Source organism: Mustela lutreola, chromosome 13 (assembly GCF_030435805.1).
Source record: "Mustela lutreola isolate mMusLut2 chromosome 13, mMusLut2.pri, whole genome shotgun sequence".
Taxonomy (NCBI): domain Eukaryota; kingdom Metazoa; phylum Chordata; class Mammalia; order Carnivora; family Mustelidae; genus Mustela; species Mustela lutreola.
The window spans coordinates 30,532,316-30,555,598 of record NC_081302.1 but is presented as its reverse complement, the minus strand read 5'-3'; the positions used below and the strand labels follow the sequence as shown (position 1 = coordinate 30,555,598).

Sequence of the window (23,283 nt, the reverse complement as noted above, 5' to 3'; positions counted from 1 at the left end):
TATGGAAGAATTTTGTGATAATCATAGTCACTCTTCTATTTTAAATGTATAAAATGTAAATCAATATTTCTTCTGAAGCCACAAAATCATCTATCTCCACAAAAGCACTCAACCACAAAATCAAGATCCACCAATGATTTATGGGCCACATTTTGCAAAACAATGGCATAAACACGATTTCAAGTATAGAAATAAATATTTAGAAAGAAAAAGAAGAAAACGTATCTTCAAACAAAAAGTCCTAGTACCTGGAATTGACATCTCCATGTCCTAGCTGCCCATGCTGCCCATATCCAAACGTATAGACATCTCCATTTTCCATTAAAACCACTGAAAACAAAATATACAGCTTTATTATATGTATTTTTATTTGTCATGACAATACTGAAAGCAGTATAATATACACTATTTAAAATTTACAGAGCCATTAAAATGTGTAATTGACATGAATAGATAAAGAATATGTAATATACATATATATACAATGTAATATTATTCAGCTATGAAAAAGAATGAAATCTTGCCATCTGCAACGACATGGATGGACGTAGAGAGTAAGAGAAAGTCAGAAAAAGACAAATACCATATGATTTCATTCATATGTTGAGTTCAAGAAACAAAACAAATGGGCATAGGGGAAAAAAAGAGATTGAGAGAGACAAAGCAAAAAACAGAATCTTAACTACAGAGAACCAACTGACGGTTACCAGAGGGGAGGTGGGTGGAAGGATAGATGAAATAGGTAATGGGGATTAAAGAGTGCCCTAGTCACATGAGGACCAAATGTTTAAAACAAAAACTTAAAAAAAAAAAAAAAAGGGTAATTGAATCACAGGAAATTTATACTTAGTAATATAGTATAATTTTAGTTCTGTAAAATATTTGTATAGATTATAAAAATGTACAATGTTTTATATAATACATTAAAATTCTTATAAATGCCATTTAATAATATCAGTATTTTATAAGATACCAGTTTGGGCCAACTGTAAAACCTTTTTAATAATGAGTAGAAAATTCCATAGAAAATAATGTTCTCTCATATCTAGGATAATTATATAGGCAGCACATGGGTTTGAGCTCTGTACAATTATGCACAACTTCAGTGAAATGTTGTAATTTTAATATCTGTCAATACTTGTCAAATAAGGAAATACATTTAATACCAAAGAAAGAATTAAACATTTTTTATTTTTATAAAGGTTGAACAGTACAACCTAGGCTATATAGGTCGAATGTCAGTAATTTACTAAGAGTTTAATTATTTTCTACATTTTAAGAAATATGTTGATACACATGTTTCATTGAACAGCAGCAAAATATGGGACCAGGTGGTAAAAATCACAGAATCCTAGACAGCAAAGGAATTTTAGAGATTATTTCATCTTCAGCAGTTTCATTAATTGAATTATAAAATAAGTCCATCAGAAGACAGATTAAAAACCAGATCTCTAGACAAGTACCTATTCTATCATGCCACAGTGTCTGTAACAAATACAAAGCTTTTACAGATTTGAGAGAAATTGTCATACTACAGCTTTTAACACATACTTAGTAGACTGCATTTGTCAAAACCAAACAACTAAGTTATTTAGCACAATTATAAAAATGCAGTTATACCCTAAAGTTCCAGCTGCTACCTGAATGGTGAAATCCACAGCTGACTTGTACTGCTCGGAGCTCACAGTCAAATCGCACAGAGCCTGGAGGATATGTTGTGATTTTGCTGGCATCTTTTTCTCCTCGTTCTCCACTTCCATCTGTAAGTGTTATAATTTGTGATTAAGCCATTATTCATCTTCAAAATAAAACTTTCAATCAGTTTACTATGGAAGAATAAGAGAAAAATGTTAAGAGAAATAAGCAAGAATCTGCAGCTGTTAGAAGTGACAGATCAAGAATCTACCTGTAAAGAAGGAATTTTGGAAAGATATACTATATATTTCTGTTTGCAAGTATCACTAAATCAATAAAAACAGAGAAAAGATTTGGTTATGGATAAAACCTATTAAGCTAGTCAGTTATGTAATGTAAATGGGTCATTAAATTATATATTTAACAGAATTCTAAATAGTTTACATGGGAAAATTTAGTTTGCATAAAAATAACTGCATGCAAAGTCACTTAACAATTATTTTAAACTCAGTAATAGTGTTAGTACCAGCCACTTAAAAAATAAGTTCCTAGTTGACTTTTAAATGACTTAGATTTCACATATACATCTCAGAAAGGCTACCCTGTCCATCAGTATTCCATCAATTGAACTTTAAAAAAATGTATAAAGACCAAAGAGCTTTATCCAATATATTGTAATCCAATGGCTGGCTCTTATTCATCTTTCCTGTCCCACCCTGCTCTTTAGCCATTCTACTTTGTGGTCTTTTTCTAGCCCCCAAACACTACTCTCAACCAAACCTTTCCGTTTCAGTTCTTCTTTCTTTCCCTCTCGAACTTGCTTCAAACATTTCTCTCCATCCCTATTTTTTACATTTAACTTAAATATTCTGGCATTCTGACCATAAAACAAAAACCACATTCCAGGATCTAAAACTTTAGTCCGGAAAGTGTGAATAAAGGAGACAACTCATTTTTCCTAATCTAAAACTATATACCAACTAAAATATGATCTCTGTATTATCAAGATTCAAATTCCTTACACTTAGAATAAATGTAAATCTGGAAGGAATTTCAAAAGGTCAACTAGTATAAGCCACTTCCTTGTGGAATAGCAACTCTAAATAAGTGTGTATAATATGCAGATACACATGTGGATCTATATACATTTTTAATGACATCTGAATTTTTATTGCCCATTTTAGAATGCTAGACAGAATAACATCAAATCCTTTTATGTTCAATATTACCCTTTCTTCTTTTATATAGTATTTCTAACCTTTAGTAATGATCCAGGTAAAATAAGACTGGCCTAAATTATGAGTTTCCTTTTTATAACTAAATAACATCCTATTATTTAAAAAATCTTTAAACTCTTTATAACACTAGGACAGTAAAACCTCACTAATTCGGAATAACATAGAATAGGTTGGTCCATATGACTTACTGAAAAGGTCTTTCTTAATCATAAAACATTTAGGTAAAAATTCTGTCTAGTATCTTCAAGCAGTACAGTTTACAGATTAAACTAAGTGCTACAATAAACAAAATGTGGTTACCTACATTATAATTCAAAATAGGCCTATATTACATAAAAATGTACCATAAACATAAAAGTCCTTTAACATACAAGAATTAATTGCTGGACCCAGAGGTTGAAGGCACGTTGAAGGAATCCTTCATTTCTTGAGCCCTTGGTTTGAAAAGCTAGTGATTTTAGACAGGTTTCCCCTTATAAGTATGACCCTGAAAATTCAGAGGAAGAAATTACTTTGAATTTTTTACTCAAAAAAGATCACAAATACTGCATCTGAAGTATAATAAATTCTGAATTAGTGAGAGGTTTTACTATAATAGGATAAAGAATAGGATTCCTCTTTTGCTAAATTACCTAATGTGGGTGTGTCAAACTAAATCTGCAAGAATGAATGGGCTAAAAAGAAAAAAAATCACAACATTTTGTTAACTCCATCCAAAATGAAGCACAGTCTTAGTTCCGAGACTCCTCATCTTGAAAGACAGTGGAACGGTTAATACAAACAAGGCCTTATACAAAAAGGAGTAAATATTGTCTAAAAACTATATAAGATGACAGATGTATAGAAATTTTACAGCTTGATCTCAACTGGTAAAAATATCTAATTATTAAAACCAGATCTAATTTAACAGAGAAAACATATTGTGTTCACGGGATTTTGTCAGACTTAGGTAAATTCAACATTACAAGTATCATATTACTTTATATAAATGTATTGATGCTTAATTAGAAATTTTTACCTTTGAGTTTAGCATTTTGCCCTCTCCTGTGATTCAGAGATTAATAAATATAGATACAAATCCCACAATAGAGGTACAGCATCAGGGAAGGAGACAAAAAAAAAAAAAAAAAAAAAGAAGAAGAAGAAGAAGAAGCCTAGTAATTTACTGATTAAAATCATAGTGATTGAAAGAGTAACAGTTATTATTTAAAGGTAAAAATAATACGAGGAACATTTTGTTCAAGTTCATCCAAACAAACCTGTATCTAACTACATTAAATAATCTCTCAATTATTATAAATGGTGAAAACATAACAAGTAAAAAAAAAAGGAGATGAAGTTTTTTATCATTAGCAGCAGCAGTGGAAGAATTTCAAAAATACATATTTGTATCTCGTATTTGATGTCAGTTAAAAAATCAAGTAAACATCTAACAGTTTAGAAATTTACAGGTCATCAAAGAATAAAAGGGTACCTGATTCGCAGCTAAAAATTCAGTGTCAATTCAAGAATCAGGAAGTGAAATTTAGCAAGATTAATTCTCCTCATTATTCAATAAAGTGATAATGAGCAGCAACATAATCTCAGATTTGCTGGAAAAATAATTAGATCTGAATATTCTTATAATTGGCCATGTAGGTATAAGCGTATCTGCATTTTCCCCACTATAAGTTTGTCCATCTATGTGATAATGAAACTATAACACAGCTATAAAGTTTGACAGATATAATTAAAATATTGTGTGTATATATATGCTACATTATTTATGCATATTTGTGTACACACAGAGAGATAAGAAGATTCAATATCTAAAGGGCTCTAACTTTTAATTTTAATATTTACCTCAATCTATACTTTCTTGAGTAATCTTATAGTCATGCATATCATAAAACGTAGCACAGAACACAGTGAGTACTTTGAACAAAATGACTAAAAGAAAACAGCAGAGCACTTAACAAATACAGTTAGCTATGCACTTACTTTGTACTACACAATGAATATTTAAATACCACAGTGAAGAAGTGCTTTTGGGCACTGAAGACTAAGAGACTTGAATTGGAATTCTGGCTCTACCATTTGCTACTTGTATGACAACTGAACACTGGACCTTCTTTAAACCTTTAACTTCTATCTATGAAATAGCAATAGTGTACATTACCTCACAAGCTCCTATATAATATATAAAAAGTGTTCAATCAATATTCATTACTGTTGCTTTTTAAAAATCAGTACAACAATTGATGATATCAGTATTGTTACTCTACTTTGCAACTGGGAAAACTGAGGCTTAGAAGGGTTAAGTAACCAGCCCAAAGTAATAAGTAGTAGGGCAGTTCTGGAGTTTGATCATCTATTTTACAACCATCAAATGGCTGACATCTTAAATCTTTTCTAAAAAGAAATTAATTATATCTTTTTTTTTTTTTTTTAGAAATTAATTATATCTTTAACAAATCTCAAATTTTGTGCTTTTGGATAATTCTAAAAGAGAAAGCAAAGAATTCCAAGAATATATATGTATATATACACATACATATACATACATATACACATACATATATATCTTAATTAAATCTTTAAATCAACATAATCAGTTACAAATTATCATTCTTATCTTTTAAAAAAAGGAAAACTGAAGCCAAAGAGATCATGAAATTTCTGAACAGCCACATAGTTCTAAAAAATAACAAATTTAGGACTAAAACTGACATATAATTCCAAAGGCTATATAATTTCCATTACACCACACCATTTCTAAACAGAAAATAGGTATAAAATACACAAAGATGTTTATCAGTGAGCCTTCGGGTTTCATATTAGTCACTCCAAGCCAGATTTCAAGACTGTCTCCAGAGCAATTCAGATGTTCCTAACTAGGAGTACTACATCAAAATCTTTTTCTATGTAAGTCACTGAATAGCTGAAACAAATGTTAATCCAGTTATCTGTTTGAAATATGGTCTACGGTTACATTTTTAAAATAACTTACTATATGTTTTATGGATTATATGTTATACTTATTAACTGAGCTTTATATAGTCTAGTTTCCCTCCAGTCAAAATTTGCCTATAAAAGGTTGGATTCTGTGACCTTCTCTGAATTTTCTCCAGTCAGCCAGAAGCTCTCCAACTTTTCAGCTCAGAACCCACTCCTGGTTAACAATAAATCCACATTTCTTACCCTCCACACACCTCTACAAAAAAGTGATAGTCAAGACAATTTTATCTATTACCATCTGACAATCTGTACCACCAATATAATTAAATGAAAGACAGAACACAGCAATTAATATAGTAAATTTCTCGTGAAGGACAAACAGGGTAAGAAAAAAAGAGAAAATTATATGTAGGAAAAATTTATTAAAAGAACGTGATTATATGTAGCAAGAGTTAAAAGCAGAGTGCGTGGGAGATGATTAAATGACAGGAATAGTGAATGCTAAGAGAATAGGTAGAGAGAGTTTGTGGGTGTACAGGAATTAGTGAGTGGTAAGTTAATACTCTTTATGTAAAATAAAGCACCATTTGATAAAATATTACTTACTTACACTTTAAATTCATTTTGGTGGTAAAGAGATGAAACTGTTTCACTCTACCAAACCTGATAAAAACACATATACATACACACAACTGGCTGTATACTGTAATACCACAAGTAAGTCCTTCTAAAGAGGTTGCTACAAAAACACAGTATTGTTATAAAATAAGCCAATAGTAGATAAGATGGCAGCAAGGCCAGTTATTGTTGAGTAACTGCTACAGCTACTCAATGTAGACACTATGAAAAGTCGGTTTTAAATTTGTAACCCTAGTCTTCACTTAGCATTTCATTTTCAAATTCTGCAAAAATGTATGATGTTTGGCCATAAGAAACTAACATGGAGCTGAAAAAGTTTTAAACTGCTTCATGAAATGTGGACATTTAACCTCAGGTAAAGTACTAGAAAAATTCCACTTTTCCTTAATTGGGGTTTTAAAAAAAAAGACAACTGAGAAAAATCCATCCTAATAGTAGCACAGTATAAAATATGAGATCAGAAATTCTGGCAATAACATAACTGACACATAGTATACCCCAAATATCATTCCTTAGATTTAAACATTTATGGCATTATTAGAGCACTCAATAAATGAAGCAATCACAACTTTTCCTATAGTTAATCATGTTAGATTTAAAATATCCTCAATTTTTATTTCTGTAGAATATATCTTAAAAAGTGCTCTACCAATACTTTGATTAATAAGAGGGGTTTTGTTTGTTTTGTTTTGTGGTTTTGCTTTGAGTGGCAAGCTGATAAATTGAGAGAAGCAAATGTAAATAAAGTTAAATATAATATATTGCATATGAAAGTTTAAAAATAAAATTAGTTTTATATAAGAGTCTTGCAGCAAAGGAAAAATAAAACACAAAACAGGTTAAGTTGTCTATATGGAATGTATGTTTTTAAAACTTCGTATTCTATTTTGTGGGATATATTCTGAGCATTTAAGAAAGCAGCAACTGGAAGTTATATTTATCAAAGAGCCCCTGGTACACACACCAGGATTCAAGGCAGAATTTATATATAAATTTATAAATACTCTGCATTAAATTCTTTCCTGATCTTAGTTGACCCATACCTGTAGTTTAAAGGAAAATAAGTTTGCTTTAGGGATATGTCTAATTAATCCAGAGCTATAAGATCTCAAAGAATAACACAGAAATAGATTCTTAGTTAACTCACAGACTTGTCTAGACCTCTGACAGTTTTCTAGGACTAGAATAGGTCGATATAATAACTCTTTATTTACACCTATCAGCATTTAACCCTCAAATACCAAATAATTTGTGTGTGTTGTGTATATAAACTTTAATGTTAAAACAATGGAAAAGTATAATAGCAATCAACTCATTATCACTTTATACACTGAATTTAGTAATTTTGTTAATTCTAAAACATTTTTTAAAAAGTACTATAAAACGTCTGATAGCAGTCATTGAAGAGCAAATAATAAAGGATAAAAACAGAAAGCAATAATTATTTTTCCATCTTCCCTCAACTTTATGAAATTGGAAAAGAAAAGGTAAGGAAAAAGAAACATTGCAAAATGTCTTATTAAAGTTAACAAATAAAAAGGAATGAGACTGACAGCCATTGACAAACAGTACATCTTTCATCATGTTCTTTCTCCTCAGGCTATATAATGAAAGAAGCCAAGTAGAAGAATTGTGCATTTTCCCAGAGACAAAATTCAAATGAGTGGAAGAAACTGGGGAAGTATCCCACCTAATCGATAAGGAAGACCAAATACCTTTGTGCTTGTCCCGTTTATGCTTTAGCTGAGCTGGATGGGATCTGAGTCTGGCTAGAGCCTGTTCTCGATGGTTCATAAAAATAGGACCAGCAAATACAAGGGGGCCTGAGGAGAAACATTTTGTATGTGCATAGAAAAGCTCACAAAATGAAAACACTACAATGAATAAAAAATAATTCAAACTAAAAGCATGGAAATTTATTCTTTACTGTTTTAGACATTATACTTTTCTCCCAATTTCCCCACATTAATCCCCAACCCCATTCCACACCCAAGTGTTAATATCAGAACTACAGTTGATACAGTAAAATTTCTTTTACCTCATAAAATTATCATGTAGGTATGAAAAGTCTCAAGTACATAATCAGAAAGTTCAATTAAAAAAAATCTTATATTTTTAATATCATATATATTCAAGCTTAGTAAACCAAACATTTATAGACAACAATATCTTTCCTATTAAAATAACAAAACCAACTAATTTTAAAATGATTACATTTTAACAAGGTTTTCAAACTTTAATATCCACATCAGTCTTGCTACAAAACCAAGATAAATATTATTGACTTAACTACATTAACATTCTGCAATACAGGTAGGAAAACAAGACAGCAAAAAAACAAAACAAAACCAAAAATTACTATGATATGATATATACATATACATATATGGACACACATTCATATACATGCATATATATATATATATATATATATATATATATACAATCACTACTTTGTAAAGACAGGATTACAGAAGTTGTATTTAATTTTCCGAAAAGAATAAATCTAACTTCAAATGTGATTTCTGTAACAACATATACAAAATCAGAAACAAGGTATTGATGCTTAAGAGGGTAATCTAACCCAAGTAACATTTTTGGAATATTAATAATTCTCTGATAAAATTATATCTTTCTGAAGCTCCACTATGTACATACACACATATACAAATGCACATTCATATAGATTATAGTTATTTCCACTTATATTCAAGAAAAAAAATAGCAAAATTAATCTCAATAAAAATTTAATTTGCTTTTCCCTACTATCCTTTAGCTTAAAAAGGGAAAATTGTAAGTTGTATCTTAAAACTTCTGTTCTTTTCTTATAGAATTGAACTATACTTTCCTTAAGTTTGAGTAACATCAAAAATGCCTGCAAATTTCAAAATACTCTAAGGTTACTAGTATTCGAAAAGGAAACTGACAGTATATAAGCACTGAATATTTTTAACTAAAGCCAGTTTTCAGGATTCTCTACACCTCTTCAACGGTAATTAATTTTTCTAACAATGGAACAAAATAAATATCAACAAAATACGATCCTATGATAAAATTTGACAAATGCAAATTCAACAAAGTACCCTTCATTAAATATTAAAAATTGGTAGAAGAAATATATTTTAATTATGTCTTGAGATATACATAAAAATGCAGGCAAAAATGCAGGCATCCCCAATTCTATGAAAAATCAAGAGTAATATATTCTATGACTACTACAGATAGAAATATGCTAATTTAAAGTTAACAAAAATTAAATATTATTTCCTAGAATGCAGCAGCAATTATTTTCAAGGTAAAATGTCTTATTTCTTCCACATAACATTTTTCAATTAATTTACTAAAGCAAATAATATAAACCAGTCTAAAAAGCATCCAATACTTTCCAACTACTGCAAAGAACTGTAAATATAAAAATGACAGTAATATTAAGTTACATTACTCTTTTCTGATTTCTATGGTCTTCCTGAGATACTGTTTCTTCCCATAAAAATATTATACCCATAATATTCATAGTTATTTAGCTTCTTACTAACTTCAATCTCTTTAGAGTCTCTTGGTACAAAAATTTAGAAGGCCCAAAGGCAATCATGCTGAGGAAGTATACATCTGACCTCAATTTAATTCACCACTTATAATATCAAGCTATGAGGTTCTAAAATATTTGTGTTCCAAGGACTACAATAATTTTTCTTATAAACATAGTTCAGTCATTTACTTACTCACCATTTTTTGTCTTTAATGTAACAGACACCAGGTATCATGTATGTTATTATGACAAAGACACAGAGCTCATTAGAATTTAGTCCATTAGGGAAGACAGAAATAACAAAACTAAGAATTGCAATGTGTTGGGATAAATGTTATAAAGGAAATCTGTACACATTCTGAAGGATGAAAAGTGACCTATCAACAGGGGTGAAAGAATGAGAAAAAGTCTGCCAAGAGAGAAGGAAGGAAAGAGAGGGCATTCCAGGCAAAAGAAACAGGATTTATAAAAGGAAGCAGAGGTAAACAATATTGTATAGTCATTAAAAACACATATCGCTGAAATGGATGGAGTGCAGGGTTATGAAGCAGAGAGTGGTGGGAAATGAGTTTGCAGATACATATGAAAAACAGATAATTACAATCTTTTTCTACCATGAAACATTATTGTAGAGGTAATGAGATGTCATAAAATGTTCTCAATTAGTCAACAAGAATATATTAAGTACTGACCAATTTCAGGCATTACCCTGGGTCCTGGGAAATCTTGGAAAAACAAGACACCATCTCTGCTTTCTGAAGTTTGCAGTCTAATGTGGGGAGGGGAGGGAGGGTAAGTTTACACACAACTCAATAAGCCATTATGACTGTGGGCTACCAGAAAATTAAGCACACTGAACGGGCAGCCAGCAAACCTTAAGGATGGGAATGTAGGAAGTTTCAGGTACAAGAACAGAAAATACCACATAAGCTAAAACTTAAAGAGGTAGTGGTACTCCAAAGGTTCACAGATATGAGAAAAAAATGGACATAGGGAACATGAGGCTGTAGAGCAATTTTTTTTTTTAGATCTATTTATTTATTTGAGAGAGCATGAGCACATGAGCAGGGGGAGGGGCAGAAGAGGGACAAGGAAAGAGACTCTCAAGCAGGCTCCCCACAAGAGTGCTAGTCTGATGCAGGGCTCAAGCTCAGGATCCTGAGATCATGACCTGGGTAGAAGTCAAAAGTCGGATGCTTAATCGACTGAGTCACCCAGACGCCCCAGGAAATCTTTATGTATGATTATTATGCAGTAAGTGCTTTTGTGCTATTTAAATCAGCAATGAGATGACACTTCATCATTTTTTTTTTAATTAAGAGGAATAATGCATTAGATGCTAGAAGAAAACACCACTTTCAGATGTTAGTCTTGAGAAGATGAACTCCTGTAATATTTCAAAAACAATTTGAAATATCTGTTAAAATTTAAAACATAAAAACTCTCTGGCCCAGATATTCTATTTCTGGGAAACTCTACTATATAAGCAAAAACTCCAATATGGCTATATAAGTTTAAGAACATGTGCCTGGGTGGCTCAGTGGGTTAAGCCTCTGCCTTCGGCTCAGGTCATGGTCTCAGGGTCCTGGTATGGAGCCCTGCATCAGGCTCTCTGCTCAGCAGGGAGTCTGCTTCTCCCTCCACCTCTGCCTGCCTCTCTGCCTACCAATGATCTCTCTTTCTCTCTCTGTCAAATAAATAAATAAAATCTTAAAAAAAAAAAAAAAGGAATAAAGAATATTTATTGTAAAAAAAAAAACAACATAAAAACTTGAAAATAACCTAAATGTCCATCAACAAAATAATGGTTGAAAAAAACTGCAGTACAGCCATATTACAAACTATTATATAGCTCTTAAATAGAATGTAGTAGATCTATATTTACTAATTTAGTGTGTGTTCATGATGTAAAATGAGAAAAAGATGCTGCAAAGAATTGTATCTATAATACAATGCCACTTTTGTAAATAAACATTTGCCTATACTTTCACACATGCATAGATATCAGCACAGTAGATATATGTGTAGATATACTATAATGGAGTAAATGTATATATGGTATATGGAAGGAAGTATACTTATTAGACTAAACTCCATTTGCTTGACAGAAAGAATGGGAAGGTAAGAGAAAAAATATAAGCAAGATATAAAAATGCATATACTATCACATTAACCAAATATGTAAAACAAAACTGTCAGTGATTTAACTGGAAATGAATAAAACTTGGTTAGAAAATAAAGAGAAAATAATAAAAGAAATAAGTTAAAGGATAGATTTGTGAAAAACTTTTGACCTATATTCCTGTATTAATTTAAAATGGCACTGCAATAAAGCACCAAAAATTTTTTTCTAATAGAATATCAAGGGGAAAAAAACAAAACAAAACAAAACAGGACACCCTATGTATCACAGTATGAAATGATGTACGATAACTCAACAAAAAAATATACACAGAAAAAAACTTGAACAACGTACACCAAAATTCTACCAGTGGTTATCTTATTACATTGTATGTAATCTTCATTGTATGTACTGCTTATTAAAGGTAAGAAAAGGGAGGTTCAGAGTGGTTAAATTCCAGAATCATACACCCCCAGTAAAAGTTAAGAAGCCAGGATCTGAACCAAAGCCTAATTTCAGAACCTATGCTCTGAACGGTCATGCCATATAGCTTTGCTAACCACAGAACATGATACCCAAGTGAAACTATTGAGAGGAAAAGGGCCTGGACAGTCAATGTAAAACGGGACTCCCAGGCAAGTCAGACATAAGCTCACTCCATCTATAGCTCCCAATTATCAAAGTTTGATTACATTCAGGGGGAAAGCAAGAAGTAAAAGTAGCCAACATTATTTGAGCTTGGTGTTCCTTACAAGAGAGCACTGAGAAGGAATACAAAGATTAAGTTCATTCATTGATACAATTACCCAGTAGTTCTTCTGATGAGTTAAGAGAGTTCTACTGAAAAAATTCCACTGAACAAGCATTTCACCATTAAAGTTAATATAAGACTCAGAGCATTTAAATATCAATCAACCCTATATAACCTAAAAAGCTAAAACTTACCACACATATCACTGAAATAAAATACGTAAATGAATACACTGGTAACTAAGAATATACATTTAAGGAAAAAAATTATACTAAAAGAATATAAAAAAATCTAAAGACTAAGTTCCAAATTAATAAAAGTACAGTATTAACACTGTTCTTTCAGGTTTCAATAGCACACTCCACTCTGTAAGACTGTGTCACAAATAGCAGCAACTAAATTACATGAATAGTCCTGAGGCTGAGCAAATCTTTAATACAAGAACCAGGTCCTAAAATCCTGATCAACTTTGAAATAACACAAACTTAATAAATACAATGAGACAGATAAATCAAGTTAAATAATTTGATATAATCTAATCTTGAAGTTCAGAAATTTCAACATAGGTAAAAGCCAATTATTAATGAGTACAATTATTAACTTATCACTAAGTTGTTAGTAACTAAAAGATACCAAAAGGCCAAGGAAAAAAAAATATAGGTATGTGTGGCAGTTGGAATACTAAAAATTTATTTTACTTTGTTTTGTCTTCCTCATTGAGGCAAAACAAAACAACTCTCTCTAGCTCTTTAGCAGAATGCAGACATTCGGACACAGGCCTGGTATTCTGCTGCAGAAGATGCATGCAAGCAACTATGAACACCACTGCCTGGGAATAGGAGTTCTTGTGCTTTAGCACCAACAGAATTACCTAGACTTGTTTAAACACAGTTTGCTAGGCTCCGCTCCCTGAATTTTTGACTCAGTGGGTCTGAGGTGGAGCCTGAGAACAGGCAACTCTAACAAGTGCTCAGTGACACTAGTCCCTTTGAGACTACTTTGAGAACCACCATTCTAACATAATGAAAAGCACAGTATTTGAAAGACATTCCTCCATCCAATTAAAATAAAAATATTTTTTAAAAAGCAAAGGTAAAGTATAAACATCTTAGAACTAGTCTTTATCTTTTTAAGAAACAACGGCTTAAGTTTTAAAAACATAGCTCTTATTTTGTTTATAAAGTAATACACACATTGGAGATTATTTAGAAAATACACTGTAAAGAACAAAACAAAAATCACATCTAAACTCACTTTTCAGGAAAAGTTACTACTAACATTTTGTTATCTACCTTTCTGGTTTTTCCCCTATGCAAGTGTGGATATATCTTTGTACACATTTTTTTTTTCTTATAAAACTGCTGGTAAGGGAGTGCTGGGAAAAAATATAAAGATAATATCATAAAAGAGTCATATCACCATATTGGTTTTCAATTATTTAATATGGTATAAGAATTTCCTAAAATCATTGAATAAGAGTCTGTAGTCTGACTTTTAAAAATGGGTACACACAAAAAAATGGGTACACAGTTAAAATTCTTATTTAAAAGTATTTTTACAAAATAAAATGTATAAACAAGGTTCTCTTTGCATTGCACTGTGTTAAATGAAACACATGCATACTGTAAAGTGTTCTCACTATATGATACCATAGTAACCATGGAGGTTGTACAAAGCAAAGGACATGGTTCTAATATTTCAGTACCATGTTAGGTAACGAATGCCATAATTCAGGCCCATAATGAGGATCCTAAGCCATTAAGAAAAGATATTTTCTGCATATTTTACTAAATACTGTGTTTTAACAAAAATGAAAAAAAAAGTATGAGAAAGAGCTCAACCAAAAAATAGAAAGACAAAATTTCTATGCACCAATAATCTAAAGAAGTCTTTTTATATATTGAGGACATAGGATGAAATGGACTTGTCATAATATATACACCAATTGCCTAGAACATAAGTCTGTGTTTATAAGATCAGATACAGTAATAAAATCTCTGTAAATATTTAAATAGTAGAGTTTTTAAAACCTCTGAAAGACTAGAGTTTATGTTTTTAAGGTCTATGACACATTTTTAAAAAAATGGCAAAAGAATATTCTGCAATCACAAAATTTCGTTGAACTAATGCATCATCAATGTTCTTTTACTTCTGATATGTAGAAATATACTACTGCTAGAGAAGAAAAGCTTTTTTACAGAGGGAGAAAAAAACTAATACAACACACAGAGCGAGCAATTACACATCATCATAAGGACTTGCTGTACTTCGGTTGCAACATAAGAAATTGCTGGTTTTTGTAGGTCAATGCATATGATTCAACCCAGTGTTTCCCAAAAAAGAAAAAAGGTAGTAAAAAGATGCATTGATAATTATTTTAACTTTAACAAATCATATTATTTGAATAAAAGAAATTGTCACTCAATTACCAAATGTCATAAAGACGTAGAACTTAAATTTTACCCTATTTTCTATAAAACATTTAATATACAATTTTCCCCATATTTATATAATGTAAATAATGACAGTATCTACATTCTCATTAAAATAAATCAATTTTAAAAGTGATAATTTTATGTAAACATAGCCAAGGTAACAGCAAACATTCTTATATCAATTAATCAGATTGTTTATCAGATCCTAGAAAGAATAGTCTCCAAGTTCCAAGCATGTTCTACAACTTAAGTTTAATAAAAATAGAATTTACAATACATGCTATATATTTTAAGACTCCATTTATTACTCCAGTCTATGTTAAAAAAAAGTACCTAGAAAAAATTTGTAATGGTGGCTAAATGGATAATAGATTTTATTTCATGTACCAAATCTCATGTCATTTCTAACAAGCATTTAAAATAAACAGTATCAGTATTTCCAATCAAAATTTTGCCTGGCAGAGGAATAAAATCACAGATCTCTTTAACCATCTGTCTTAATCCTACAAAGAAGAGATTCTACTGGGCAACCCACAGTTTTAGTAATATTTATATTTATCTCTGTTATTGGATGAATATTGAAATATCTGTATTTTACTATCTACTTATAACTACAGTGAAATGTATTTTCAGGCTCAGAAATGGTCATAAACAATAAGAAAAAGACAATACACCTATCTTTGCAATTAAAACCTGCAAAACTCTCCAACTTACCCTTCTTTTTTTTTTTTTAAAGATTTTATTTATTAATTTGACAGAGAGAAATCACAAGTAGACAGAGAGGCAGCCAGAGAGAGAGAGAGGGAAGCAGGCTCTCTGCCGAGCAGAGAGCCCGATGCGGGACTCGATCCCAGGACTCTGAGATCATGACCTGAGCCGAAGGCAGCGGCTTAACCCACTGAGCCACCCAGGCACCCCACTTACCCTTCTTGTACATAACCAGAATAAGCTTTTTTTGGGGAAAAAAAAAGACATATAAAAACATAATTATGCACTGGACTGAAAGAAGAATGCCAGGACCATGCTCAAATGGAAATGATCATAGATGACTAAGAAAACGGAAATTAAAATACTATATTAAACTTTTGTTGTTTAGGGTTAAATAACAATCATGGGTCCAAAATCTGGGAGAAAGACCAGTTCTTAGAATTCATATATTATTTTTTAAAGTTGCCATTGCTAATAGTTTTTGATGCTTGGCAGATGGCACAATTCTTAATATGCTTGACTTACTCCATAAACATCATATTGAATTAAATCTATGTTAATAGCACAAATGTAAATACCCTGAATATTTTCACATGACTTTCATATGTTACTATAATCTTACTAATTTTAATTGCAATGTCTTACCAAGTCAGCCTATTGTATAAACTTTCAGTGGTCTCAGTATAGGGTAAGAAAATGGACTTTCATATACTTTTCCTCTGCAGCTATATCTTACCTCTTCCTTCTTCTAATCTGTGTCTCCTGATTACACGTTGTCGCTTTTCTTCTTGTCGTAACTGAAGGTGTTCTTCAATGTTAACCCCAGGCACTGGGACAGCTAAATGATGGATCAAAAAAAAAAAAAAAAAAAAAAACCACAAAGAAACACAAAAAAAACCATATATAGATAGATACAATAAAAGATATGAAAGAACCATATGAAATTCAAGAAAGTAAAATCTAACAAAACACTGATGAAAACACAAATTATTTCTACTCAAAGAATCTTAGCAAAAAGAGAAAAAGAGCCTTATCCTTTAATTACTGACATACTGTCAGTTACCATATAAGCAGTATTGCATAGGTAACTATTAATTTTTTAGCACATACCAATATAAATTACTGAGCTGAGGACAAGATGCGTAGTACAATCCATCACATTACCTAAGAGAAGATCTAAAGGTATCATCTCCTTCACTGCATCAAGAATTCCTCTTTGTCTTGCCTCCTGACCATCCAACTCTCTTGCACAAGCCTTGCAACACCCACACACGGCACAGCCAGATTCTCCAGAACCACAACCACAGATCCTTAAAAAATAAAAATAATTAACTGAAATTCTTCTACTCTTTCCTTAAAACTCTTTTCTGTTAATGTCTTTTCAGGATTTCTGAAGTTAAGTTATATGAGTCAACAATGAAATCGCCCCTTCAGATCAGGATGTGCCAATTTTAAAGAACTGACTAGGTATGTACAGATGAAATAACTAAAAACAAGAGTTTATTAAGTTCCTCATAGGTATAACTGGTATATTCTAACAGAAAATACAAATGGATTCTGCCATCCTCAAAACCACTATCAACAAATATTTTAAAAGCTACCACAATTAGTAAAGCACCAGCAGCTTACTATTAAATGGTCTGGGTGGGTTGGGCAGTTACCAAACAAACACTGTTCTCCACCAGCTAACTTAAGGAAGGTGTGTTTAGCCATCAGTAAGTGAGCTCAGCTTGCTAGCTTCATATGTTATGTCTCCTTTTCTCTCCCTCCTTTATATGCCATCATCTCTCATTCTCTCCTTTCACTGTATCCAATTAATTACATGGTCCTTATCGTCTTCTTTGTCCTGTTCCTATCAGTTGTGAACAAGTGTATGATACTGGATTACAACATAAAGAGAACAAGAACACTCCAGAAGTTGCCTACAGAGTCAGTGAACAACTAACTTTTTTAATCACCTATTACACAGATGTAGACAGAAGTCACAGCTTTAATGTTATTGCTGGATCAGAATTGAAAACCTTCAGACAGCTTTGCTGAGCCTGTGGTTATCCAGATTTGTGGTGGTACCAGAGAAAGAATCCCCCTGGCAGCATTTTTGAAAGACACAGCTAGGTGCCCTGTGGAACTCCTGGGTTTAAAATGCAAGCACTATTGACAATTTGGATGATCATTAACTAAAGGAGTAAAAACTGATAAACTAATGGGCCTATTACATTATCTATGCACAGTTTAAAAGATAATGTGGCATTCTAAATTTATTCTAAGATATACAGCCACAATTCTACAATAATTGAAGTCATTTTTAATAGTGCAGAGTGTCCTGGCATATAGTCTTTCTTATGTTAATTTAATTAATTCATTCATTTTTGCCTCTTTAATATAGAAATCACTGTATTTGGTTAGGTACTGTCCATTTAGGTCTGCAGGTTTAAGTTATAAATAATTATTGAAAACTGACAGTAGATCTCTGGGGGAAAAGCACATAAAGAATAATAATTTTAGGAAGGATCAGAGAATTCAAAAATTGATTTATGATACTTTCCAACTGCTTAAGTTCAGAGAAAACTTATTGTTAAAAAATCATATTCCATTAGACTAAAAGAAAAGGCCTGTTATGTATGATTTATTTTCATATGTTAGGCCAAGTATAAAATTCTTCCCAACACTCTAGCGGAAAACCTGCATTCTGATTCTGCCAAACTCACATACAAAGTTTAAAATAATGATAACATGGGACCCCAAGCAGGAGGATACAGGTCCAACAAAAGCAAAAGAGGATAAATATAAACAAGTATAATGTAACTTTAGAAGTGACAGTTCCTAGAACACCTAAAATCATGAACATAAATTTAATTTAAAAGAATATTATATATTCTTAATTGTTTCATATGATATTTGATATTCATATGATATTGATATTCCATCCAGAAAAGATGAATGTTCAACAAAAAAGGATAGATATTTGGCATTTATTTTAGAGAGAGATCACAAGTGGGAGGGAGAAGCAGGCTCCCCACTGAACAGGGAGCCCACTGAACAGGGCTCAATCCCAGGATCCTGGGATCATGATCTGAGCCCAAGACAGATGCTTAACTGACTGAGCCACCTAGGGGCCCTATGACTTGTTTTTAAACAATGGTTTAAATGAATCAAATGAGAGAAAAGCAACTTAAGTAAAACTGACACTAAATTAGAAATTATTGTAACAGAAAACAATTATTAGAATTACATGTATATGCCAATATGCCCTCAAGAAACAACAAAGTAGAATACTCTCTGTAATAATTTTGAAAACAAATGTGTTGTGCACATTTTCCACTAGTATTTTATTTCTTCAGTATTAATCATGCTCTTACCCTCCAGGGACTCTGTCTGGACGCCCACTACTGACACAACTGGCTCCATAACCTGTACAGTCTCCACAGACAGTACACACCATGCACTGTTCCAGCTTCCATTTATGCATGCCTGGAGGACACATCATGGACTTCTCATCTTTTTCATCTAGTTCTTCTTCCAGGTCTTCATCCATTGCTGTTGCCATATTCTCAACTCCAAACCCTATTTGACAGATCAATTTATAATTTTTATGTAGATTACTCCCATGTCTAAAAGCCTGATAAAACGATATAACATACACTAATCTAAGTGAATATAAAAAGGAATGCTTAAAATATAAGAGCAACAAAAACAAAATTTAATATGGGAAGCACAAATAAGTGCTCTCATTTCCTTTCTGCAAAAAGAGAGAAGGCAGGAATACCTCTAAGCTGTTACTTTCTGCAAATCATACTTTTAACTTTTGTTGATTTTAGTCCCTCATTTCCATCCTTACTGCCAAACTGTCATTCTCCAGACCAGAGTGTCTCCCAACCATTCTCTAAGCCATGAGTCCCACCCCTCTAGAACAACCTCTCGCTACTAGCAATTGGCAAAAATTATTATAAAGAAAAATGAAAAACTTGTCACCAAAATTTAGAAATTACATACACAAATGAAACTAAAAGTAAATGTAAAAGATAAGCCAGTTAGTCAAAGATATGTATAACCCATACAACATATCAAAAATTCCTACAAACCAATAAGAAGGCAAGAAAACCAAGTTTGAAAGGATGGTCTAACATTCTCCTAAAAGCCAAGGAATGCAAATTAAAAGAAAAATGAGGGACCCAGCCTTTCTACTCCTAGTTATATGCCCAAAAGAAAAGCATACAAATTTTCACCCACATTCACTAGAAATGTTCAAAGCAACTCTATTTCTAATAATCGAAACTAGAAACTACCAAAATGCCATAATACTTGAAAAGATTGAAAAACTGTGGTATATTCACACAATTGATTACTATACAATAATGAGAAAAAATAATCTATAAATACCTGTAACAATATAAATGAATCTTGTCAAGTTGAGTGAAAAGAAACTAGATATAATCATGTGACATAATTCTATATATGTACAGTACAAAAATAAGTAAAACTAATTCATGGTGTTAACGAGAGGAAGGTAGTAACTGGAGAGGAACATAAAGGGACTTCCTGGGGTGCCGCTAATATACTATTTCTTGAAGTAGGTGCCAATTACGGGAACATGTTCAGCTTGTGAAAATTCGCCAAGATCTACACTTATGCTATGTGTATTTGGCCACATGTATGTTTTACTTCAATATGACAAACAAAAAATTATAATGAACTATACAACGTCATAATCATCAAACTGACAAAAATCTGAGTATTGATACTATATCCTGGATGATGTGGAAAATCAAAGATACAACCTCTTCTAAGAAAAGTTTAGTAAAGCTGAAATCTACAACACCAGAAATTATACTAGTATAGCTAGTATACTAAATTATACTCACACATGTTTGCCAGGATAAAGGAGGTGTTGAAATTATTGATAAGAGTGAAAAATTGGAAATAAACTCATCAATCAGCAGAAGAATGGATAAATGGTGCCATGTCAGTGGTATGGTTTTTTACGTAGCAGTTAACAGGAATCATTTAGATTTATATATACTAACATAGACAAATTTTAAGCACACAAACATGACAAAGGATAAACATGTCTTCCTGTCGATAGCCTGAGTATTAGGGCAAAGCATATATGAGTAAGATGCATCTATAATTCAGCTCTTGGTAAAGGGCGAAGTATTCTTAAGAATCATTTTTAGTTGTCAGGAACTATTTACAGGTAGCCCGTGCTATTAAACAGGAAGAAAATATCTCCCAGAAAGGCTGCTCTCAAAAATGGTTAAAACTGAAAATGTGTGGTATAAAAGGAACTAATAATGAAGAGTTTGAAAAATGCATTTTTCTAGAATAATTTAGGTCACTCAAAATGCTAAATCAAAAAGGTGTTACCATACTTTATATAAAATTTTTAAAAAATTGGGGTGCCTGGCTGGCTCATTTGGAAGAGGATGTGACTCTGCATCTTGGGGTCGTGAATTTGAGCCCCATGTTGGGTACAGAGATTACTTAAATAAATAAACTTTAAAAGAAAAAAAAGTAAGTAGAACACTCAAGTTCATTTGCTCAAAAATTAAAAGCCTAAAGTATATTCAATTGTTTCAGTGATATAATGTCAAATAAATAAGAAAGTCAGTGGTTTTCCTATTTTATAAGCATGAAATTAAATAGCCACTTGTTTTGAAAAGAGTAAGACTTCTGTTCTAAAAAACTTATGAAAAGATGACACAAAATTTTATATCTGCATGTCCAACACCTACCTTTCCCCCCTTGGTTCATGGCACCAGTGTCTCGTCCACACTGTCCTTTATTATTCACACCAAATGTCCAGACTTCTCCATTCTTCATTAAAACACAAGTATGAGCTTTCCCCATAGCTACTTGAGTTACAAAATGGCCCTTCAAATCTGTTACCAAACCTATAGGAAAGATACAGATTTCGTAAGGAACAACAATAAAACCTTTCTGAGTCCAGTAAATTATCAGTATTGTAAAAGGACCACCTCAACACAGAACATTTATTTCTGGGATAAAATAACCCACAAAAATGAGAAATAAGTAGCCAAAAGACTGGTAGGGTATCAGTGAACTTATTCTGTAAGTTTGTAATGAAGTTCCAAAATCTTAAAACATCATCATTCAGACTTGGGACAAATTTTTACTGTGGCCATTGGCTCAAGCCTGCTTCTCCTGAATGTCTGCTTTAAATGTCAAAACTCTCAACAGTTCTCAGAAGGGTCACTAGTTCTCAAACTTTCCTGGTCCAAGCACAAAGAAGCCTACAAATCATGTACTTTTATCTGTTTTGATTTGCCTTAAAAAGGAATGAAGGAGGGCATGTGATGTAACCAGCGCTGGGTATTATATAAGACTGATGAATCACTGAACTCTACCTTTGAAACTAGTAATACATAATAAGTTAATTAAAATTTAAAAAAATAAGGATTGAAAACACAATAAAACACTTGCTGGAGTATACTGAAACCACATTGTTTCTGTAGAAACCTGTGAGATGTCCCAAAGTAGCATTTTTCAATCATTTTTAAACTATAGGTATTTTCTTCCACAATCCAACAGCTAACTAGTTTCGCCAGTTCCTCACTATTCACATGTTACTTTCATTCTATTTGCCATAACCAAGTGCCACCCATACAATCTTAATATTTTTGAATCAATTTTAAACTGACCAAGCATTTTACCTCAAGTAGCAACAACAGTAAAATTCAAAGATTGTTGAGTATTTCCAATATATACTAAAATAAAGACTTCTCAAAGAAACTATTAAAGTATTTGTTTTATTTAAATTATAAATAATAGAATTCTTGTATTACACTTTGGGAAGATCATTCCACATCTTATTTTCTCAGATATTACTTTCCTAAGGTGACCTTCTCTTCCACTTAGATTACTTCGGTCTTTTTGCTTAACAACTCCCACTTTTAGTACTTAGCATGCTTTAAAAGGATACGTATATTTAGTAATATTATTTATTATTATTGACAGTACTAGCTGACATGTCTTAGGCCCTTACATGTGTCAGGCTCTGTGCTAAGCATTTCATACACATTATCTCCTATAATCTTATAACAACCATATATGAACCATATCTTTAGTTCCCCTTGAAGATGGAAAAAAAAATGAAAGTAATCTTTGAAAAGTTAAGGAATGTAAGCCAGTTATTAACCAACTAAAAAGTGGCAGTGCTGGGATCTGTGCCTATATCCATAACCATTAAATCACACCTCTCTAATATGTAAGCTGTAATACGCCCAACTGTCTCTCAGATCCTCAAGAAGAGAGGGACCACGTCTGCCTTG

At 31.9% G+C, this 23,283-nt stretch overlaps 1 protein-coding gene across 13 annotated transcripts in view; it reads right to left on the bottom strand.

The window, feature by feature from the left end:
• MYCBP2 (MYC binding protein 2) overlaps window positions 1–23,283 on the bottom strand; it is a 294,107-nt gene that overhangs the window by 193,839 nt on the left and 76,985 nt on the right. For 9 of the 13 annotated variants that reach the window (XM_059144685.1, XM_059144682.1, XM_059144683.1 and 6 more), the window contains exons 14-20: window positions 21,727–21,885; window positions 19,354–19,558; window positions 17,159–17,304; window positions 16,731–16,832; window positions 8,165–8,272; window positions 1,641–1,760; window positions 249–330 (exon numbers count right to left, since the gene is read on the bottom strand). In XM_059144685.1, the coding sequence (XP_059000668.1) occupies window positions 249–330; window positions 1,641–1,760; window positions 8,165–8,272; window positions 16,731–16,832; window positions 17,159–17,304; window positions 19,354–19,558; window positions 21,727–21,885 (922 nt within the window). Of the gene's footprint in view, window positions 1–248; window positions 331–1,620; window positions 1,761–3,244; window positions 3,351–8,164; window positions 8,273–16,730; window positions 16,833–17,158; window positions 17,305–19,353; window positions 19,559–21,726; window positions 21,886–23,283 lie in introns of those variants that run through there. The other 4 variants (XM_059144688.1, XM_059144687.1, XM_059144693.1 and 1 more) reach the window with 4 other exon arrangements.